The sequence below is a fragment of the Pogona vitticeps genome, chromosome 1 (genome assembly GCF_051106095.1).
Source record: "Pogona vitticeps strain Pit_001003342236 chromosome 1, PviZW2.1, whole genome shotgun sequence".
Taxonomy (NCBI): Eukaryota; Metazoa; Chordata; class Lepidosauria; order Squamata; family Agamidae; genus Pogona; species Pogona vitticeps.
In genome coordinates this window covers 83,912,312-83,929,166 of record NC_135783.1, presented here as the reverse complement: position 1 = coordinate 83,929,166, position 16,855 = coordinate 83,912,312, and the positions used below count along the sequence as shown (strand labels likewise).

Here is a 16,855-nt window from a genome sequence, read left to right as displayed (position 1 = left end):
AAAATAATATTGATGTGTTAGCTGTTTTTTGTATAAGAGGTTATGCTCACAAGCAGATGTCTCAAAAAATGATGATTACCTCCTCATGGAATATCAACACAATGTTCTGTAATGAATTGCAACCACCAATGGAGGATTCTGTCCATGGCTTCCTTTGGGTGTGGTGGTTGTTCTAATGCAACATGGCAACATGTGATATGTGTGTGAACATAGAACTTTAAATGGGAAGACCATTACATTTCTTTCTGAACCAAGACTTTCTTTAAAAAATGGCCACTGTCTGGTCTATCTGCTTCTAAGTTCTGATATTTTTTTTTAATTTGTAAATAAACAGCAAATAGTACAAAACTTGACACCAACCACTCTCACTTGTGAAATAATGGTGTGTTCTCGTGTATAATATTTTGATAAGGAGGAACATCTTTTTGATGTTGTTAATTATATATTAAGGTGATCATGACTGAAAAAGAATTGTATGGTTAAGAATTAAATGATGCAGCAAATGAGGGTAGGGTGCTCTTTTTGCTGTGTCTCAAAGCTAAAACTTTTAGTTTTAATTGTGTCGCATGAGCACGATGTTTGCAGAATCTTCAGTTAATCATGACTTGCACATCTAGTTCTGTGATGGGTGATCTGAGTGAAGAATGATTTGCATAGTAAGTGCACTGGCCTCTTTTATAGGAGAAGAGTGATACCAGTATCAGAAAGATGTACATAAATGATCAGCAAGACAAAAAGTTAAATCAGGGTTTATTTTATTTTACCTTTTATTCCTTTCTCTTGCTGAGCATAGCTTGGAGTAGACATCCTTCAGTCTCCAGAGACTATGGTAATGTGCTCTGAATAGAGGTTTTGGAACAGCGTCTGGTGTGGCTGAGGAGGCCAATTTGGAAGTGACAATCCCTTCCACGCTGAGTACAATCTGTCCCCTGTCCAGCTCCCTGATTTTGCTGCTTTCAGGACTGCCCCTTCGCCTTGGCCTGCTGAACAAGTGACTCTTCAAATTGGGAGAGGCTATGCTGCACCGTCTGCCTCCAGGCTCAACACTCAGATGTCAAGGTTTCCTATCTGTTGAGGTCCATTCCTAAAGCCTTCAGATCCCGCTTGCAGATATCCTTGTATCGCAGCTGTGGTCTCCCTCTGAGGCAATTTCCCTGCACCAGTTCTCCATACAGGAGATCTTTTGGACTCTGATCACAGCATGCCCAAACCAACGTAAATGTCGCTGTTTCAGTAATGTATACATGCTAAAAATTCCAGCTTGTTCTAGGACTACTCTATTTGGAACTTTGTTCTGCCAGGTGATACCAAAAATGCATCGGAGACAACGCATATGGAATGTGTTCTGCTTCCTGTCCTGCCATGCACAAAGGGTCCAGGACTCACTGCGGTACAGGAGTGTACACAGGCTCTATAGACCTTATGAGCTTTCTTTTTGCCAGTATGTCAGCAATTAGATATGCTGGTCATCAGATGGCCAGTCCCTGTGTGCAAATAAAGAAATAAATGATTGACATATCTGTTAGAATCACTGCTTCGTAAAGAGATAATGATATTGGGCGAGGAATCACTTTGGATGGAAAACCACCACTTTTATTACCTGAGGTAGGTCCTTTAGGCCTCAGAAGTGCATAGTCCTTGGTCCATGGACAAGCTTGACCTTAAAAGAAACTCTTGCTTACTTTCAAAGCAATCAACCATTGACTTGTGCTTTCTTAGGCAGCACTGACCAGGTGGGACCTCTCTATATTACAGTAGCAATTAGTGGCCTTCTCAAATCTCCACTGTATTTAGGTGTAACCCTGTTGTTCAAGAAACAAGTCCTTCAGTTAAGAATAATTGTTTTATTAAGAAAATAAAATAGATTCATTAGAATGCAGTTGTAGCATTAAAAGACATATAGCATTAAGCATATCCAGCAGTTACCATGATTAAATAAGCTTACTCGTATTCCTAGGTAAAATAAGAACAACTAGAACTAAGCTAAGTAATCATCTTTGCTCTCTCTACATATCAGCATCTAGAGAAGCTCGACTATCTCTTCTCCCCCTTCTCCTGCACAAGACAAACCTCTCACATTCCACAACATCCACCATCAATCTGCTTCATGCATCAACAACCATTTTTCTATATGTCTCTGTACCACCTTCGTCATGGCACTTCCAAGGTGCTAACCAATTCAGATAAACTGGGTGTAAAACAATCCACTCCTTCATTTCACATGAGAACATCCAGGTGGCTTATCTTGTGGCAATTAAGCGGTATGTGTTGTTTCGGCTTCTCTGGACCTCCTCGGCCTTTCTTCCTTATCTTTGTGCCAGGCAGAGAAAACTCTGCACAAGAGTCTCATGAGAACATTTCAGTGCTTTCAAACCCATCTTACACAGAGCCTAACAGACTCCATCTTTGTATGACTACAAGTCCCAGTTTCCTCACAATATCCTTATGTACCCTGTAAGATTTGTTCACAATGACTGTCAAGTAGTCCTTTAAAAATTATTTTTGCTCTTTTTGTTATGAATCACAAACCATGTGAAATAAATTTGAGGGAGTGTCCAGTTCATCTACTAATGTGCCCTTTGGCACATTGCTTTTTGGAGTAGAAATATTGGCTTACATCCAGTGTTGTGCAAGCAGATGTCCTTTAACATAACAGGACTTTTTCCTTTTAAGTCTCACTTTGCAGTCCTCTGTGTCACCCAAAATTCAGTTTCAGAGAGTTCCCTCACCATCTTGAGCAGATTTTGAGGGTTTTGGGAGCGGGTGGTAATCACTGGTGATTGGTGCCCAATATGACTGGAGGGGTAGAAGGAACAGCAGCCAGTGGTGGGTGCAGCTAAAGGGGACAGACTACTGCTTCCCTCTTCTCCTGCCCTCCTTCCACCAAGTGCATTGAGCCTGAGAGTTCATTAAGAAAGGACAGCCTAATCCTCTGTTGTTGTCTTTAAATAAGAAACACAAAGAAGTTGGCTGACTTCTCCTGACCCCATGTAGGCCTTTCCCCCCTTTTGGCTTAAAGGGTGAGCCTCCACTGGGTTGAATTGTCTCCCATATTCATCCAATACAACAGTTTCTTTTAGTGGAATGACAGCACTGTATCCAGCCAAATAGCTTAACTGTGTTGAAAGTAAATCTTCAGAGTGTGGAGAGATGTACAAATGTTTCATACAAGAGAAAGTCGCCAAATACTGTTACTGCCTCCTTTCAAGCAAAGCAAACACCAAGTAAATTTGTGGCAAGATGGTTGGGAGTGATTTCTTGATTTCAGAGTTCCGAGGAATGATTACTCAGAATGAGCTGCATGGTGCAATGGTTAAATTGCAGTATTGCTATCTACTCATTGCCTGAGTCTGATCCCAACCTGCTCAGGTAATCAGTTTAAGGTTGACTCAGCATTCCATCCTTCCTTTTTTAAAAATATAAATTTTATTTTCTATCATTGCATTGAAAATAACATAACTGAACAATGCCTATTGTAATGTAATAGTAAATTTTAATTAATAAGGTTTTATACCTTCATATATGTGTACACACACACACACACACAAACACACAGAGGGAGGGAGAGAGAGAGAGAGTGAGTGAGCTTACCTTATCTAGAGCTGACCTTTGGTCTAGATCGGCGGGCGAGGTATAATTCTAATTAAATGAATGAATGAATGAATGAATGAATAAATAAATCTCTTTATCTTTTCATGTAGCTGTGACTCATTAATACATTTTCATGTCTAGCTGACATTGCTTAAACGAACAAGCAGTCCAATCCATTGAGTGTTCCACCTTGTCCTCTGGCGCAGCAGTTCCCAACCTTGGGTCCCCAGATATTCTTGAACTAAAACTCCCATAAACCTTCACCAGCTGCTGTGCTGGCCAGGATTTTGGGGAGTTGTAGTCTAGGAACCTCTGCTCTAGCAGATGAAAACAGCTGGTAAGTTCAGAGAAACCAGCTGCCACTGATTCCTCCTTACCTGCCACTGGTTTCTGAGGCAGTCACCTCATTCTTCCTAATGGCAGGACTGGAGAGTATAGATGACTAGTGGTTCTGCTACAAAACAGAAGATCTTGAGAGGGGCATTGTGCATAGTCATGGATGATGAAATCCTTACCAAAGTTGTGCTTCTTTAATCAGTTTGCATCTAAAAGAGTGCTCTTTTGTGTAGCATAAAAAGTGTCTTGCCAGCTATCTCTGACCATCTGTTGTCCCTGCCCATAATCACTATGGCATACTGTTTACAGGTTGATGCTTTCCATTTTCCTCCCACATAAAGGAAGTAGGAACAGGACAGAGACTCATGCTTAGAATACAAAAGTTTGTTCCAATACAAACATACATAAAAATACATTTCGCAGTAAAACAGGACATTATCTTCCTTCCTCCAAACCCCAAAAACCAATTCTAAAATATTTCTTCCAGACAGTGGCATATAAAATTAGGACTCTGTACTGAATTCCTGCTTGAAAATGTTTGGAATCTCCAAAACATCATGTGGTCAAATGGTAGTTTTATAATGTGTCAAGGATAATTTAAAGATCTTAATTTATTTTTAAAATGATTTCTGTAATGTTCATTAGTTCAGATTCATACAATTTTATTTATTTATATTTTAGTTAAGAATGCATTTATTTGCGGGTTTGAGTATGTTTCTACCTTCAGGGAGCAAATACAAATTATAGTCCATTGCATTATTAATAATAATCATGTACTATCAAGTCAGGTCTAATTTATGGTGACCATTTTCAGGGCTTTCTAGGTAGAGAATACTCAGAAGAGGTTTACCATTCCCTTCTTTTGGGGATGCTGTCGGGCTGTGCATTATTAACCCAGCTTAAACGACAAGTTACATGGAGTTACGTAATTGTTTCCCTCTATCCTGCCATCAGCCCTAAAGCAGCTTGGTCTGTCTGCCTCTGAGTAAAGAAAAAAACTGTGGGGATGGGGCTGAGAATTACTCTTCTCATACATTCTGATTGCTTTTCGGTTCACAATTTCCCTCCTCCAAGGTGCTTTTTCGACCGCAGGAAGAACTAGGCAGCGATAAATATAGTGACGGAGCTAAAAAAGGAGTGATGGGGAAAGGCTTATGTCATGTCTTCCCACCCACCCATTCTTCTCCGCTCCGACTCTGACTCTGTCCTCCAAAGCTATTTCGGGTTTTAAATAATTCATGGAAGAACAAATCATGTTTGTGTTCAGGCACAAGGTTCCACAAAATTTATGAGTTATGTTTTAAAACTGTTTTAGGGTTATAGATTTAATCTTTGACACCCTTTCCCCCCCTTTTTTCTAGACTCTTAAATGGAAGGACTTTTATAACTTTGGATCTACATAGGTGACTTTCCTTACTCATTATTGTGAAACTACACTAAAAACTCAGCTGTCTGATCTAAAGATCAATGATGTAAGCTGAGGTGGCAATGAAATCCAAATCAATACATTCTGTATTTACTTGATTGTCTGCTATCTTGTAGATGTGCCTAAAGCCAAAGGGAAGCAAAAGAGCATTAGACATTTCTATTTAATTTTGATAATTATTAAATAAGATCTGCAGAACATCTGAATTGTTTAGAATTTTTTGAAATGCCAATGAGGGTGAGACAGGAAGTGTATGGCCTCCAGCTTTCCATTTCCTGCTTGTGAACATAATATGTTGTACATCAGGATCTGAGAGGTAAGTGAAATTGTGACAAAGGTGTGAGGCATACATCTTAAAATGGGACAAAATGATTAAAATGTGCACTACTTATGGACAGTCCTCTTTCTATAATACCTCAGCAAAGATGTGCAAGCAGTCTGTGTGCAGGAACATATTATTCTTTCAGTGTTATATGGATATACAGAAATAAAGAACCAAATATGCGTGTTTTGTCTCTTTTCTGTGTCTTTGAAGTTGGAAGCTGTATCCTTGTGCTTCTTGCATGTGGTGCTGGAGCAATGGAAAAACATCTGTACTAAAGTCATTGCTAATGTACTGTGGCAGGAAATTTACTGTTCATTTACAATTGTAATTTCCAAAAAAGACTGCCATACAACAGCTGACATGCATGCCAATTAGGTACTAAGGCCTAAAAATAATATGTGCAAGTACAGTTGTGAATTCGTTTTTCTCCTTTGGTAGGCTGTCCTTAGGACAATTGTTCTGACTTCCTAAGCAATGCATGACCATTTGCATGAAGGACAGCCTGTGGAGCGAAGTTGTCTTCTGCAGTCATGTAAGCCAACAGGATTGTGGCAAAAACAGCTATAACATACATGCCAAAAAGTGAATAACTGTGAACATTTCCACATTTTAAAGTCTTACATTTGATTTGTTCTGCTGAATTTTGGGGGGATGCTCTGGCTCATTCTATGGTCGATCATATGTCTCAGATTTATTTCATGTTTCAAGTGTTGTGCATTGGGCCAATGTGTTGCAAACACAATAATATTTTTGTAATGTTCTGAGGTGAGTGATGCTGTGAACCATCCCATATGTGGTTTGGTTTGCCCAAGAATCCAGAATGGCATGAATCAGTGCAGTTTAACAGCAACATGGTCATTTCTGCAAGACTTCCTGACCACAGGAAAAGATTCATACTTTTTACTGACCATGATGATATTGTCTGGACTGCTCATTATGATGAGTTATATCCACTTGTAATGTGAATCTGTTTGCATGTAGCAGTTAGAGAGGTGGTATAGCAGTGTTTACGGCACTAAGTAGTTTTTAGTAAACCATTTAGGTTTTGGACTTTTGTTCTTACTTGCAAAAAAGTGAACTGTACACTCACCCAGTTTTGTCTTGCAGTTGTCCTTTTATAAAGAAAAGAACCCCCACTTGTTTATAATTACAAAGTGCATGTCAATACATCCCTATTTCATTTTAATATCATCTGTGTTCTGCTCATGTGGCATTACTCTGCATTACAATGCTGTTTTCAGTGGAGTAGTTTTGTTGGATCATATGTTTAGAAATGTGCCATTTCCTTATGATGATTTAACAACAACAACAACAAATCAGTGATGTGTGAAAAGCAAATCCAGGCTGTGGCTTATTTTCTTCCTGTGCCTGCACCACACAGATTTCAGATAGTCTGAGAGGACTAGCGAGGAAAGGAACAGTATGAAAACTTCACTGGTTGAATTAAAGAATCCAAAACTCCTCTTACTGACTACCCTCTGTTTTTGTAAATTACAATGGCTTGACGGCTAACTCCAACATTTCTTAAGTTGTCCCCGAGATGATTCTGGCATTCTCCCCTAAAGTCAGCTGAGCAGTTGAATTTTTATATATAGTCCAGCATTCCGCATTCCAAAACAAGAAACAATATTTTCTTTGTCTTCTCAAAGGCTTTCACGGCTGGGATCTGATGGTTGTTGTGGGTTTTTAGGCCTCTTTGGCCATGTTCTGAAGGTTGTTCTTCCTAACATTTTGCCAGTCTCTGTGGCCGGGATCTTCAGAGGACAGGAGTCAGAAGTCTGTGCTCTGGTGCAGTTTGTTTGAATAGTTGAGTATAGCTTAGGGATCAGCTTTTGTCCTTTACAGAAGATGGGTGATTGTAGTGATCAGCGTGTTTTTTGTTGTGGGTGTATTTTGTGATAAGGGGGACAGATTATCTGTCACTGTGATTGATGGGTGTTGTTAGCTGATCTTTTGTGTGCAGTGATCACCAGTCCTTGTAGCTGGGTAAAGTTTGTTGACCTTTTGCAGGCTGTATTTTTCAGTGCTGGGAGCCAGGCTTTGTTGAGTTTTAAACTTTCTTTTTTGTTGAAGCTCTCCTGGTGTTTGTGGATTTCAATGACTTCCATGTGCAGTCCAACATAATGATTGCTGGTGTTGTCCAGTACTTCTGTGTTTTGAAACAGAATTTCATGTTCAGCTTGTTTTAGGGCATGTTCAGCTACTTGCAATTTTTCTGGTTGTTTTAGTCTGCAGTGTCTCTCATGTTCTTTGATTCTTTTGTGAATACTGCAATTTGTGGTTCCAATATATACCTGGCCACAATATTTTCTTTGTTTGGGTTTTGTAGTTCTTGTAAATTGGATAAAACAAGGGTTTTTTCTTCAAGAAAAGATTTAAAATCTAATCATACATTTGGTATAGTCTTTTACTTTTGATTTTTCCCTAAATAGGGAAAAAGTTTATTGTTAGCTGACTTAGGAGAATAGGACTTTAAAAATCTTCAAGTTCATATGCATTGTTATTTTGTATTTAAAGACAATGAGCAGTACACTTGGAAACAGTTAATGGGATGGCAAATAGCAGCAGGGTTTTTGTTTTTTAAAACTTCTAGACGTGATGGAGATGGTGAGTGAACTGATTAGATGGTGTTATTTTGTCCTGGTGCATATCCATTTAATGTGTTTTATTCTAAGCTAAACAAAGGTTTAAGTTAAACTTTGGTTCGTGTGAGATTGGGACATGCTTTTATTCTGATTGAACTAGGTGGAATTGGAAGGCTAATCTTTGCTGGCCAGAACTAGCCTTAGTGTGAGGCATAGTGAGTCAGTTGTATTGGCGGACCAGATGCTGAGGCATCTAGAGCAATGAAAGAGTGCTGGAGGTACAGCTGTGCATGCAATGTAGCCTTCTCTACACAGCATAAATTAGTCTGCAGCCCTCAGGTGTGGAATGTTGAAGTAATATTAACTACCAGATCAGCCATTCCTTTGGACTAAGGAAAGGGAGAAAAGGCACCATCTTGTCCTTTTGATTGCAAAATGTTTTAGTCTGGCTCTGTTGCTGGCATTGCAGCTTCAAAGTGTAATGCACATTTGTATGAGCTTTGTTGATTCTTGTTTATCCTCTTGCTTGAAAGAAGCTGATCTGGTTTGCATGATCTCTATTGCATAGACTTCATGTCGCCATGTCATGGCAGAGACATTGAATGTTTGAGCAAAATTATGCAAGTTTTTTGGCAGTAGTTGAGTTCATCCAGAAAAACTTAGCCATCCCTTTTATAAAACTAATCAGCATCTTGAAAAAAAATGTGTTCGACTAATGGAAATTTCTCTCTCTTGAAAAGAAGGAGAAAACTCCTTCTGTTACTACCTCTCAGTTTTGTGGCTAAGATCAAGTGAAGTATTACTGTTTGCATGTGTGAAGAGAATTAGTGTTATAAAGACTTGACTCTGTGTGTGTGTGTTTTCCTGTTCTAGGTATTGTGTGTCATTGTGCTAACAACAATCCTAGGGTGTATATTTGGATTGAAGCCTAGCTGTACAAGAGATGGTAAGCAATAAAACATGTAATAAACTTATTTTGCATTCTTTTCATCTGAAACTTGCCTCTTATATTCATTAAGCATGGGATGTTTTGCTGATTTTTTAATTTCTATGTTATGAAATAACATTGCTTCAGCAGCAACTGGAGCAGCAGTTTGAGTAAGCTTTGATATGAAATGCATTTTTTTAGATAGTAAAAGATAACTTCAGAATGTTTGAACTTGCAAGCACAAGTAAGCGAGGCATGCATGAGGCAATTCAAACAAGTAACTGGTTATTGTATTACTCATTTGCATACAGTCTTTCAAACTGGCTTCCTAAGATTGAACAGGAGTCTGTGTGTCGTAACATTTATCTAACGAAGTAAATTTTGAACTGCATTTATGTTTAGGATGTCACCCAGTTAAAGAGCTCCTACCCAATCATATGAATTTTAACCAAGAGGTATCACAAGTAGAGATGGGCACAAATTAAAAAAATGAATCACCAAATTCATTCAAAAATTGCTAATTCATCAATTTGTATTCATACGAATCAACAAATTTTAATGATTTTTGATTTGTAGGTTTGTTAGGCTATAAAACAGCCCCTCAGGCACCTAAAGACACCAACATTGCCTGGGCACTTCCTCTGATTCTCTTTTACAGTCCCTCCAAGGTTAGTGAAGATTGGGTTTCAGACATCCAAGTTATATACCCACAAAATTGGTGCCTTCAGGAAAGTACCTGGAGATTTGGGAAACCAAATCTTTGCCAAAATTGGAAAGATTATAGAGGAGAGTCATGGGAAGCTTCTCTGTGATTTTGGTGTTGCTAGGTATCTGGAAGGAACTTTCCTGGGGGAGCCTTCCTTGTGGGTGTATAACCTGGATGTCCAAAAGCCACTCTTCACCAAACTTACAGAGTTTGTAGAAGAGAGTCATGGAAAGTTTCCCGGTGAATTTGGTACTTGGGGGGCATTTTATAGGGTTTAAAGTAAAAAACAACAACAACAACACACCAAATTGATTCATCAGTTCATCAGAAAAATATGTAAAATTTGTAATTGTGATTCATGAACTTTGATCAAATCAAATCAAAATGAATCACTGTTTTTCTGATTTGTGCCCATCTCTAATAATGATCAAATGCACGAATAATCAGTATTCAAAAAGCAGTTTCATTGTCTTCCATGGGAATTGTCCTCTGTGTGTCCAGACGGTAATGTAAAGCTGTGCTCCTATGGACATTTTCTCAAGGAAATTTCATTCTGTACCAGGAGCTTATTGATTGTGTCTAACATGGCCATTGTATGTGTGATCATGAAGGAATTAAGTGTTGCATCTACAACAAAATCCCAAATCCTGCTGGCTAGAGTTGGACAGATTAAAAGGCTTATGGGACAAAGGACAATATTTCCAGGATCCAGCCTGGTGTTTTAAAATCCCAGTCCAAAAGGAATATAAAGTGCAAGGGAGGGATAAAGTTAACTGAATTAAGTTGGTGTAGCTGAAGCGCCTAGATCAGTCCCTAATCTTGCTTCTTGGGGTAATGAAATACTGGGGATCCAGGTAATTCAGAGTTGCCCCCCTCTTGTGGCCGGAACTCTTCATTTATGAGTCATTTGCTGCCTGTCAACAGGAGTAGCTTTCTGCTTGTAGAGCTCTGTGCAGATGAGAATGTATGTATGCCATAACATATGAGGAATCTTTTCCCAACCTGCATGCTTGGTGGGCTGTGGAACTGTAGATGCTGCAAAGGTTTTCACATTGTGTCAGTACATTATCACACAAAAAGTAAGTATGTCAAACTTGCACGTTAGACTCATATGCTATTGGAGTCATCGTGTAAGCTACTGACAGAGAATCCATGGAACATCAGCGGTCATTTGTGTTTAGGCTTCAGATCAAGAGGGATTTCTTAGTTTCAGTGAGATTGCAACATAAATCTTAAGTGAATATTTAATGAAACTCAAGTAGATGAATTTAAAGCCAGTGTTAGTGCAAAGTAACAGAAATTAGCTTTACCAGGCAGCAGATTTTAAAGAGAGACAGCTTTCCTACCTCCAGCATCCAATTCCAAGGTGAGGTTATCTGGAAGTTGAGTCATGGCAACTGGAGTTCTTTCTTGTTAGGTTGAAACATTTCACTACTCATCCAAATAGTTTATTCAGTCTGAGGAGAGGTGGTAGATCTCCTATCAACTGTCCTCAGACTGAAGAAGTTACTTATATGAGTAGCAAAATGTTTCAGCCTAACAAGAAAGATTTCCAGTTGCCATGACTCAACTTCCAGATAATGTCTACTTATTGTCTAGTGAAGACACTGCATTGTTTAAAGTTATTTAAGATGCATGTAAAACCAACACAAACTAGACCCAGACTAATATGCTTTGTTAATATTCAGTAATTATTAAATATTTCAGTCAAAACCTGCAAAGGTCGTTGCTATGAGAGAACATTTGGAAGTTGCCGCTGTGACAGTGAATGTGTTAAACTTGGAAACTGCTGCTTGGATTTCCAAGAAGCCTGTATAGAATCTGGTAAGCATATCTTTCTTTTCCAAATATTCCAGTTCTTGAAACAAACCAGTTCTTATCTTACGTGTCCTGGTGCAAAACTCACATGATCTTTGTTGGATAAGCACTCAGCATTTTTCCCTACATCTGCTAAACAGTAGGCCCACAAGATGTTGTGATCTTGTTCTCATCACCGGAAAAAACATGCACTGATTTGAACAGGAATTAAGCCATCATGACAGCTTAGCATTTTCTCCTCGTTCTATGATCTTTCACAGCTTAGAGAACTTGTACAGTTATCAGCAGAACTTGGAAAAGTTATGACTGAATTACAACTTTCCAATTCATGCTGTAGTGTTCCCTTTTGGTAGGTAACCATCCTCTCCCACTGTTCAGTAAGCTTCTTGGAGTAGGCTGGGAGTGGTCTCAAAAGACATAAGAGATCTGTTACTGTCCTCTCAGAAATGTGTGGAGACTAAAATAAAGTGACTACTTTTTCCCCTCCTGAAGGAAACACTCTGAAAGAAGAAAAATAATATAAAAGATAATACAATAAAATAAAGTAAAATAAGAACGTTCTTTCTTAATTTGTAGTTCTATAAGCCCTCACTCCTCTTATCATCATGCAGGATGCAGGAGGACCTACAACATTCCTTTTTACTTACCAGCAAAGATGGTGAATAATTTACTGGTATTTTCCATAGAATTCTCATATTAGCAAATGAGAAGTTTCCAGTTTTTTTGACGAAGTTGTGCAAGTTGTGCCATTCTGTAGATTATCCCAAATTAGAACAATTGATTTTTTAAAAAGAATTCGAAGCAATGGATGGGTTGTTTGTATCTTTCTTAACTATCAGCCAGTTCTTCTGTATTCTCTCTCTATTTCTCTCTCTATGTATATGTGTGTATGTGGGCAGGTGGGCATGCATACATTCATACATGCACTTTGCTCCTCTAATGGAAAGGACAGCGGAGGTGTTTTGTTCAAATAACAGGCCATTGGGAAAATAGAGCCATATTGTCTCTCTTTTGAACGGAGGCAAAGAATTTTGTGAGGCTTTGTTAAACTGGCTCATTCCCTAATCAACAAGAATGAGAAATGTAGCAAGTATGCATTCAATTGCATTTTTTTACCCAATCAAGCAATTTTTCATTAAAACCTTTTCCCCCCTTCTTTTTAAAGCTCATATATGGACCTGTTCTAAATTTCGATGTGGAGAGAAGAACCGTCCGGAATATCGCTGTTCTTGTTCTGATGACTGTGTGAAAAATAATAATTGCTGTTTCAATTATTATTCAGTATGCCAAGGTACAACATTTGATCAGCCTTTTTATTGTGACATCATAGAAAGTTGTGAAAAGGCAGTGATGGAATTGTCTGTTTATTTTGGTTTCTCAAACAGTTGAAACTTACTTGTTTTTTGTACATAATATTTTTACATTGCCATTTACAAAGATCCCAGAGCAGTGCATGCAGTTCTACAGTGTAATAACAACAGTAAAAGGAAGAGATAAGAGGAAGAAAAACTTTTCAGCCAGCAAAGAGACAAATAAATATATTAATTCTGCAGTTCTCGATTGCAGGGGTCCCCAACCCCCAGTTCATGGGCTTTGCAAGACCGGGCCGCAGAGACAGATCTACCATCCCCCATGCACACACATGGTGGGCTCGTGCACATGCGTGGGTGAGTGGGTGCATTCGCGGATGGGTGTGGGACCTTCGCGGTGGGCATGGTGTGCTCATGGATGGGTGTGGTGTGCTCGCACGCATGCGTGTGTATGCCCCACTGACCGGCGAGTGCACTAAGCCCATCCACGAGTGCATCATGCTTACCGATGTGAGTGCACCACGTCCATTTGTGAATGTGCCACACCCTCCTGCAAAAGTGCCACACCCACCCATGAGCGTGGGGGTGCCCCCCATGCTCCCGCAGTTCCAAAAAAGTTGGGGACCACTGCTCTATTGCATAACTTGTATTTTTGGGATTTCTAGTATACTGTATCCTAACCATGTTAAAGAAATTGATGAGTGATATTAGAAAGCATTATTGGACCATTGTACTGTTTTTTTCCCCACTTTGAGGCAGTTCAGTAGCCCTGTTCAGACATTATGCAAAATGCAGCATCAATAACATCCTTAGAGTGGAGTTCCTGGCTTTTTTACCTTCCATTGTTGTTTTCTTCATGTTGTCACAATGAAGAGCCCTGGAAAATCTAGGTTCCTCCTTATGTGGAGAGCCTACATGGAATCAGGAATCTCTCCTCTTCAGACTTGTTGCTCTTGTGAAGAAAGAGATAACAGGATAGAGGTGCTTTGTTGTGAGCATGTTGACAATTCTGGATTCTGATTCTTGAACTGGGCTAGTGTTTTCCATTTTCCCCATCTGTTACTCTACTGCAGACCTGGGCAAAGTGCGGCCCGAGGGCCACATACGGCCCGCGAGCCGCTCCTGTCCGGCCCACAGACAGTTTTGAACATCAAAACCATTTATAGCTTTTTATCTAAAGTTGATCAGTTGCTTATCTTTAACATACTGCAAAAAACCTCTTTAGTATTGTGAAGATTAATAAGTTTAAAATAAAAACAATTATAACATCACAGTTTCATTTTATTTTTAAGTAAAGTTGGTTCGGCCTCCAAACACAGTTCAGATTTTTCATGTGGCCCCCCCCCGTAGAAATTAATTGCCCACCCCTGCTCTATTGGAATGGTATAAATAAGTTGTTCCCTTAGAAAAAATAGTATAGTATGTTATATCATTATTGTTGTTACTTTTAATGTTGTTTGCTGTTGTTGTCTTGTTTTCTTATTGTTATTCTTCTTATTCTTATTATTCATATTCTGATTCTTCTTCTTAGGTAAGACAAGTTGGCTTGAAGAAAAATGTGAAAACATAAATGAACCCCAGTGTCCAGAGGGGTAAGGATACTTAATTTTGATTTAACATTTTCTTTTTTTAAAAAACGGGGCACCTAAGGCTTCAGCCATTTAAATATTTTTATGGTGAAGAGAATCAGTAGTAAAAAGATCTCAAAGGAATACACTATTGACCTGGTTACCTAAAGGACCGCCTTCGTCCATATGAGCCTGCCCGTCCTCTAAGATCAGGCCAGGAGGCCCTTCTGAAGGTGCCATCCCTGAAAAGAGGTGAGGGGCATGGCATGTCGAAAGAGAGTCTTCTCGGCTGTTGCCCCCCAGCTTTGGAACGCCTTTCCTATAGAGATCTGACTGGCTCCAACACTTTTGGCTTTTCGGCACCAGGCAAAGCCCTTTCTATTTTAATTAAATAGTATTCTTTAGCTGGCCATATGAGCAGCAGGATTTATTAATATTAATGTTTTAATGATTGTTTTTAAAATAGGATATTATTATAATATTGCCTATTTTTAATGGTTTTAATGTTTTTAAAGTTTTAATATTGTTGTACGCCGCTCAGAGACCACTGGTAATGGCACAGCTAAAAAAGTCTTGTAAATAAATAGATAAATAAATATTGAAAAGTGTAGGAGCCACTACACTTACAGTAAGAAACAGGTTGCAAAAACAAGAGCATGGCAGTCGTATTGACAGATAATATTTATTCTTATGATGTCTTCTTCCAGAATGCAGCTGATTTTATGTGATAGTTAAGAGGATTTTCAAGATCTTTCTGAGAATACATTTTTGTGGCATTGTAGATATAAAGAATACAAGATTTGTAAACCATAGTGTTTGAGAGAATGTCTCCAAACAGAAGCCTGAAAACCTGCATTAAATATATTGTAACACAGTTGTTGAGATTTCTGGCTTACCATCTGTATCCGATGTCACTATAAGCTTTTAGTACATTGTTGTTTATCCAATAGAATCATTTTAAAAATAGAGCGACATTTGAGAACAAAGTATTTGAACACCATAATCCTTTATGTGTCAAAAGCAAGTTCTATAAAGTTTACTCCTGATAAGTCTCTATAAAAAAGAGGCAAAATGATAATTGCAAAATGGGAAGGAAATGTTAACATATTATACTAACTTTATTTATTCTAGCTCCAGCTAGAATTAGTCATGGCTGCTTCCCCATCCCCAGCCTGCAAAGCACTGCCAGAAATGTTAGTGAAAGGGATCCAAGTACGGCTAAACATGTATCAACTTGGCTCTTAGCTGGATTTTTAATGCTGCAGCTCACAGAGAATTGCTCAGAAATATGCTCTCCTCACAACTTTTTCAAGACAAATCAATAGCAATTTTATTTATAAAAGAATTTTTAAATGGCCTTTTACCCCTAAGAAGGCCAAAAGGTGGTCATAGAGAGATGACTATGCAAAATTCTGGAAGTGCTATTCTAGAAAAAAAACAAAACTAATTAAACAAATATTTCTTTACCATCACCGGGGGGTGGGTGGGAGGCGGTATACAAAACCAAATCCCAAAAGTAAAGATTAGTAGTAATTGTGTTAAAACAGATCTTGAAACTAAGAAGGACTAAAGCTTCCAGTGGTTGCAATCCTGTTGCTTAGCAGTGAATCACTGGAACTTACACAAGAGTAGACTCAACAAATCCCCACTGATTCAATGATACTCTAGTATCATTTACTGTGCTAGGTAACAGGGTTTCAGTCATAGTGATGTTCAAATCAGAAAGAAAAGGAATTTTTCAGGGATGAGACTGCTGGAAAGTCCACCGCTGGAGAAAGTCTCTGCACCACATTTCTTACTCAGGATGATAATTAGGCTACAATATATTGATCTAAGTAGCATGACTATCCTCTGTTTGTAGATCTTGTAGAAAGCTTGTATGCTGTTTTCAGTTGTAGCAGATGATTCAGGTTTGTTCACCAAGAATCTCCATAGTATCTTCTGGAGTGGGGCAGACACACTCCAGTGACCTGGGGATCATTTCTCCAGTTTGAAGAACCCCAGAGGACCACAGCAGCCCATCTAAATCTCTCAGAAATTTTGCTACAACTAGGTATAAATAGCTAATATCTTCTTTCAGAAGAAAATTGTGCTCCCAGAGGCATGAAGTTTCCACTTTTTGATATTTTTTTCTGGAATCATCTGTTGTTTGTTATTTTTGGGGTTACAAAATACCCTCACTCAGCCTGTCGTCTGCATGCCCTGTTCCAGATCTCCCGTGGCTCAAAATATGTCACACTCAGATAAAGTTGGCTTAAGCTT

The 16,855-nt window shown here is 38.8% G+C and overlaps 1 protein-coding gene across 1 annotated transcript in view; it reads left to right on the top strand.

Annotated features, from left to right (window-relative positions):
- The window catches only part of ENPP1 (ectonucleotide pyrophosphatase/phosphodiesterase 1), a 59,319-nt gene that overhangs the window by 7,139 nt on the left and 35,325 nt on the right, over positions 1-16,855 (top strand). Inside the window, exons 2-5 of the mRNA XM_020815547.3 lie at positions 9,137-9,209; positions 11,605-11,721; positions 12,881-13,006; positions 14,557-14,617. Of these exons, the coding sequence (XP_020671206.3) occupies positions 9,137-9,209; positions 11,605-11,721; positions 12,881-13,006; positions 14,557-14,617 (377 nt within the window). The remainder of the gene's footprint in view (positions 1-9,136; positions 9,210-11,604; positions 11,722-12,880; positions 13,007-14,556; positions 14,618-16,855) is intronic.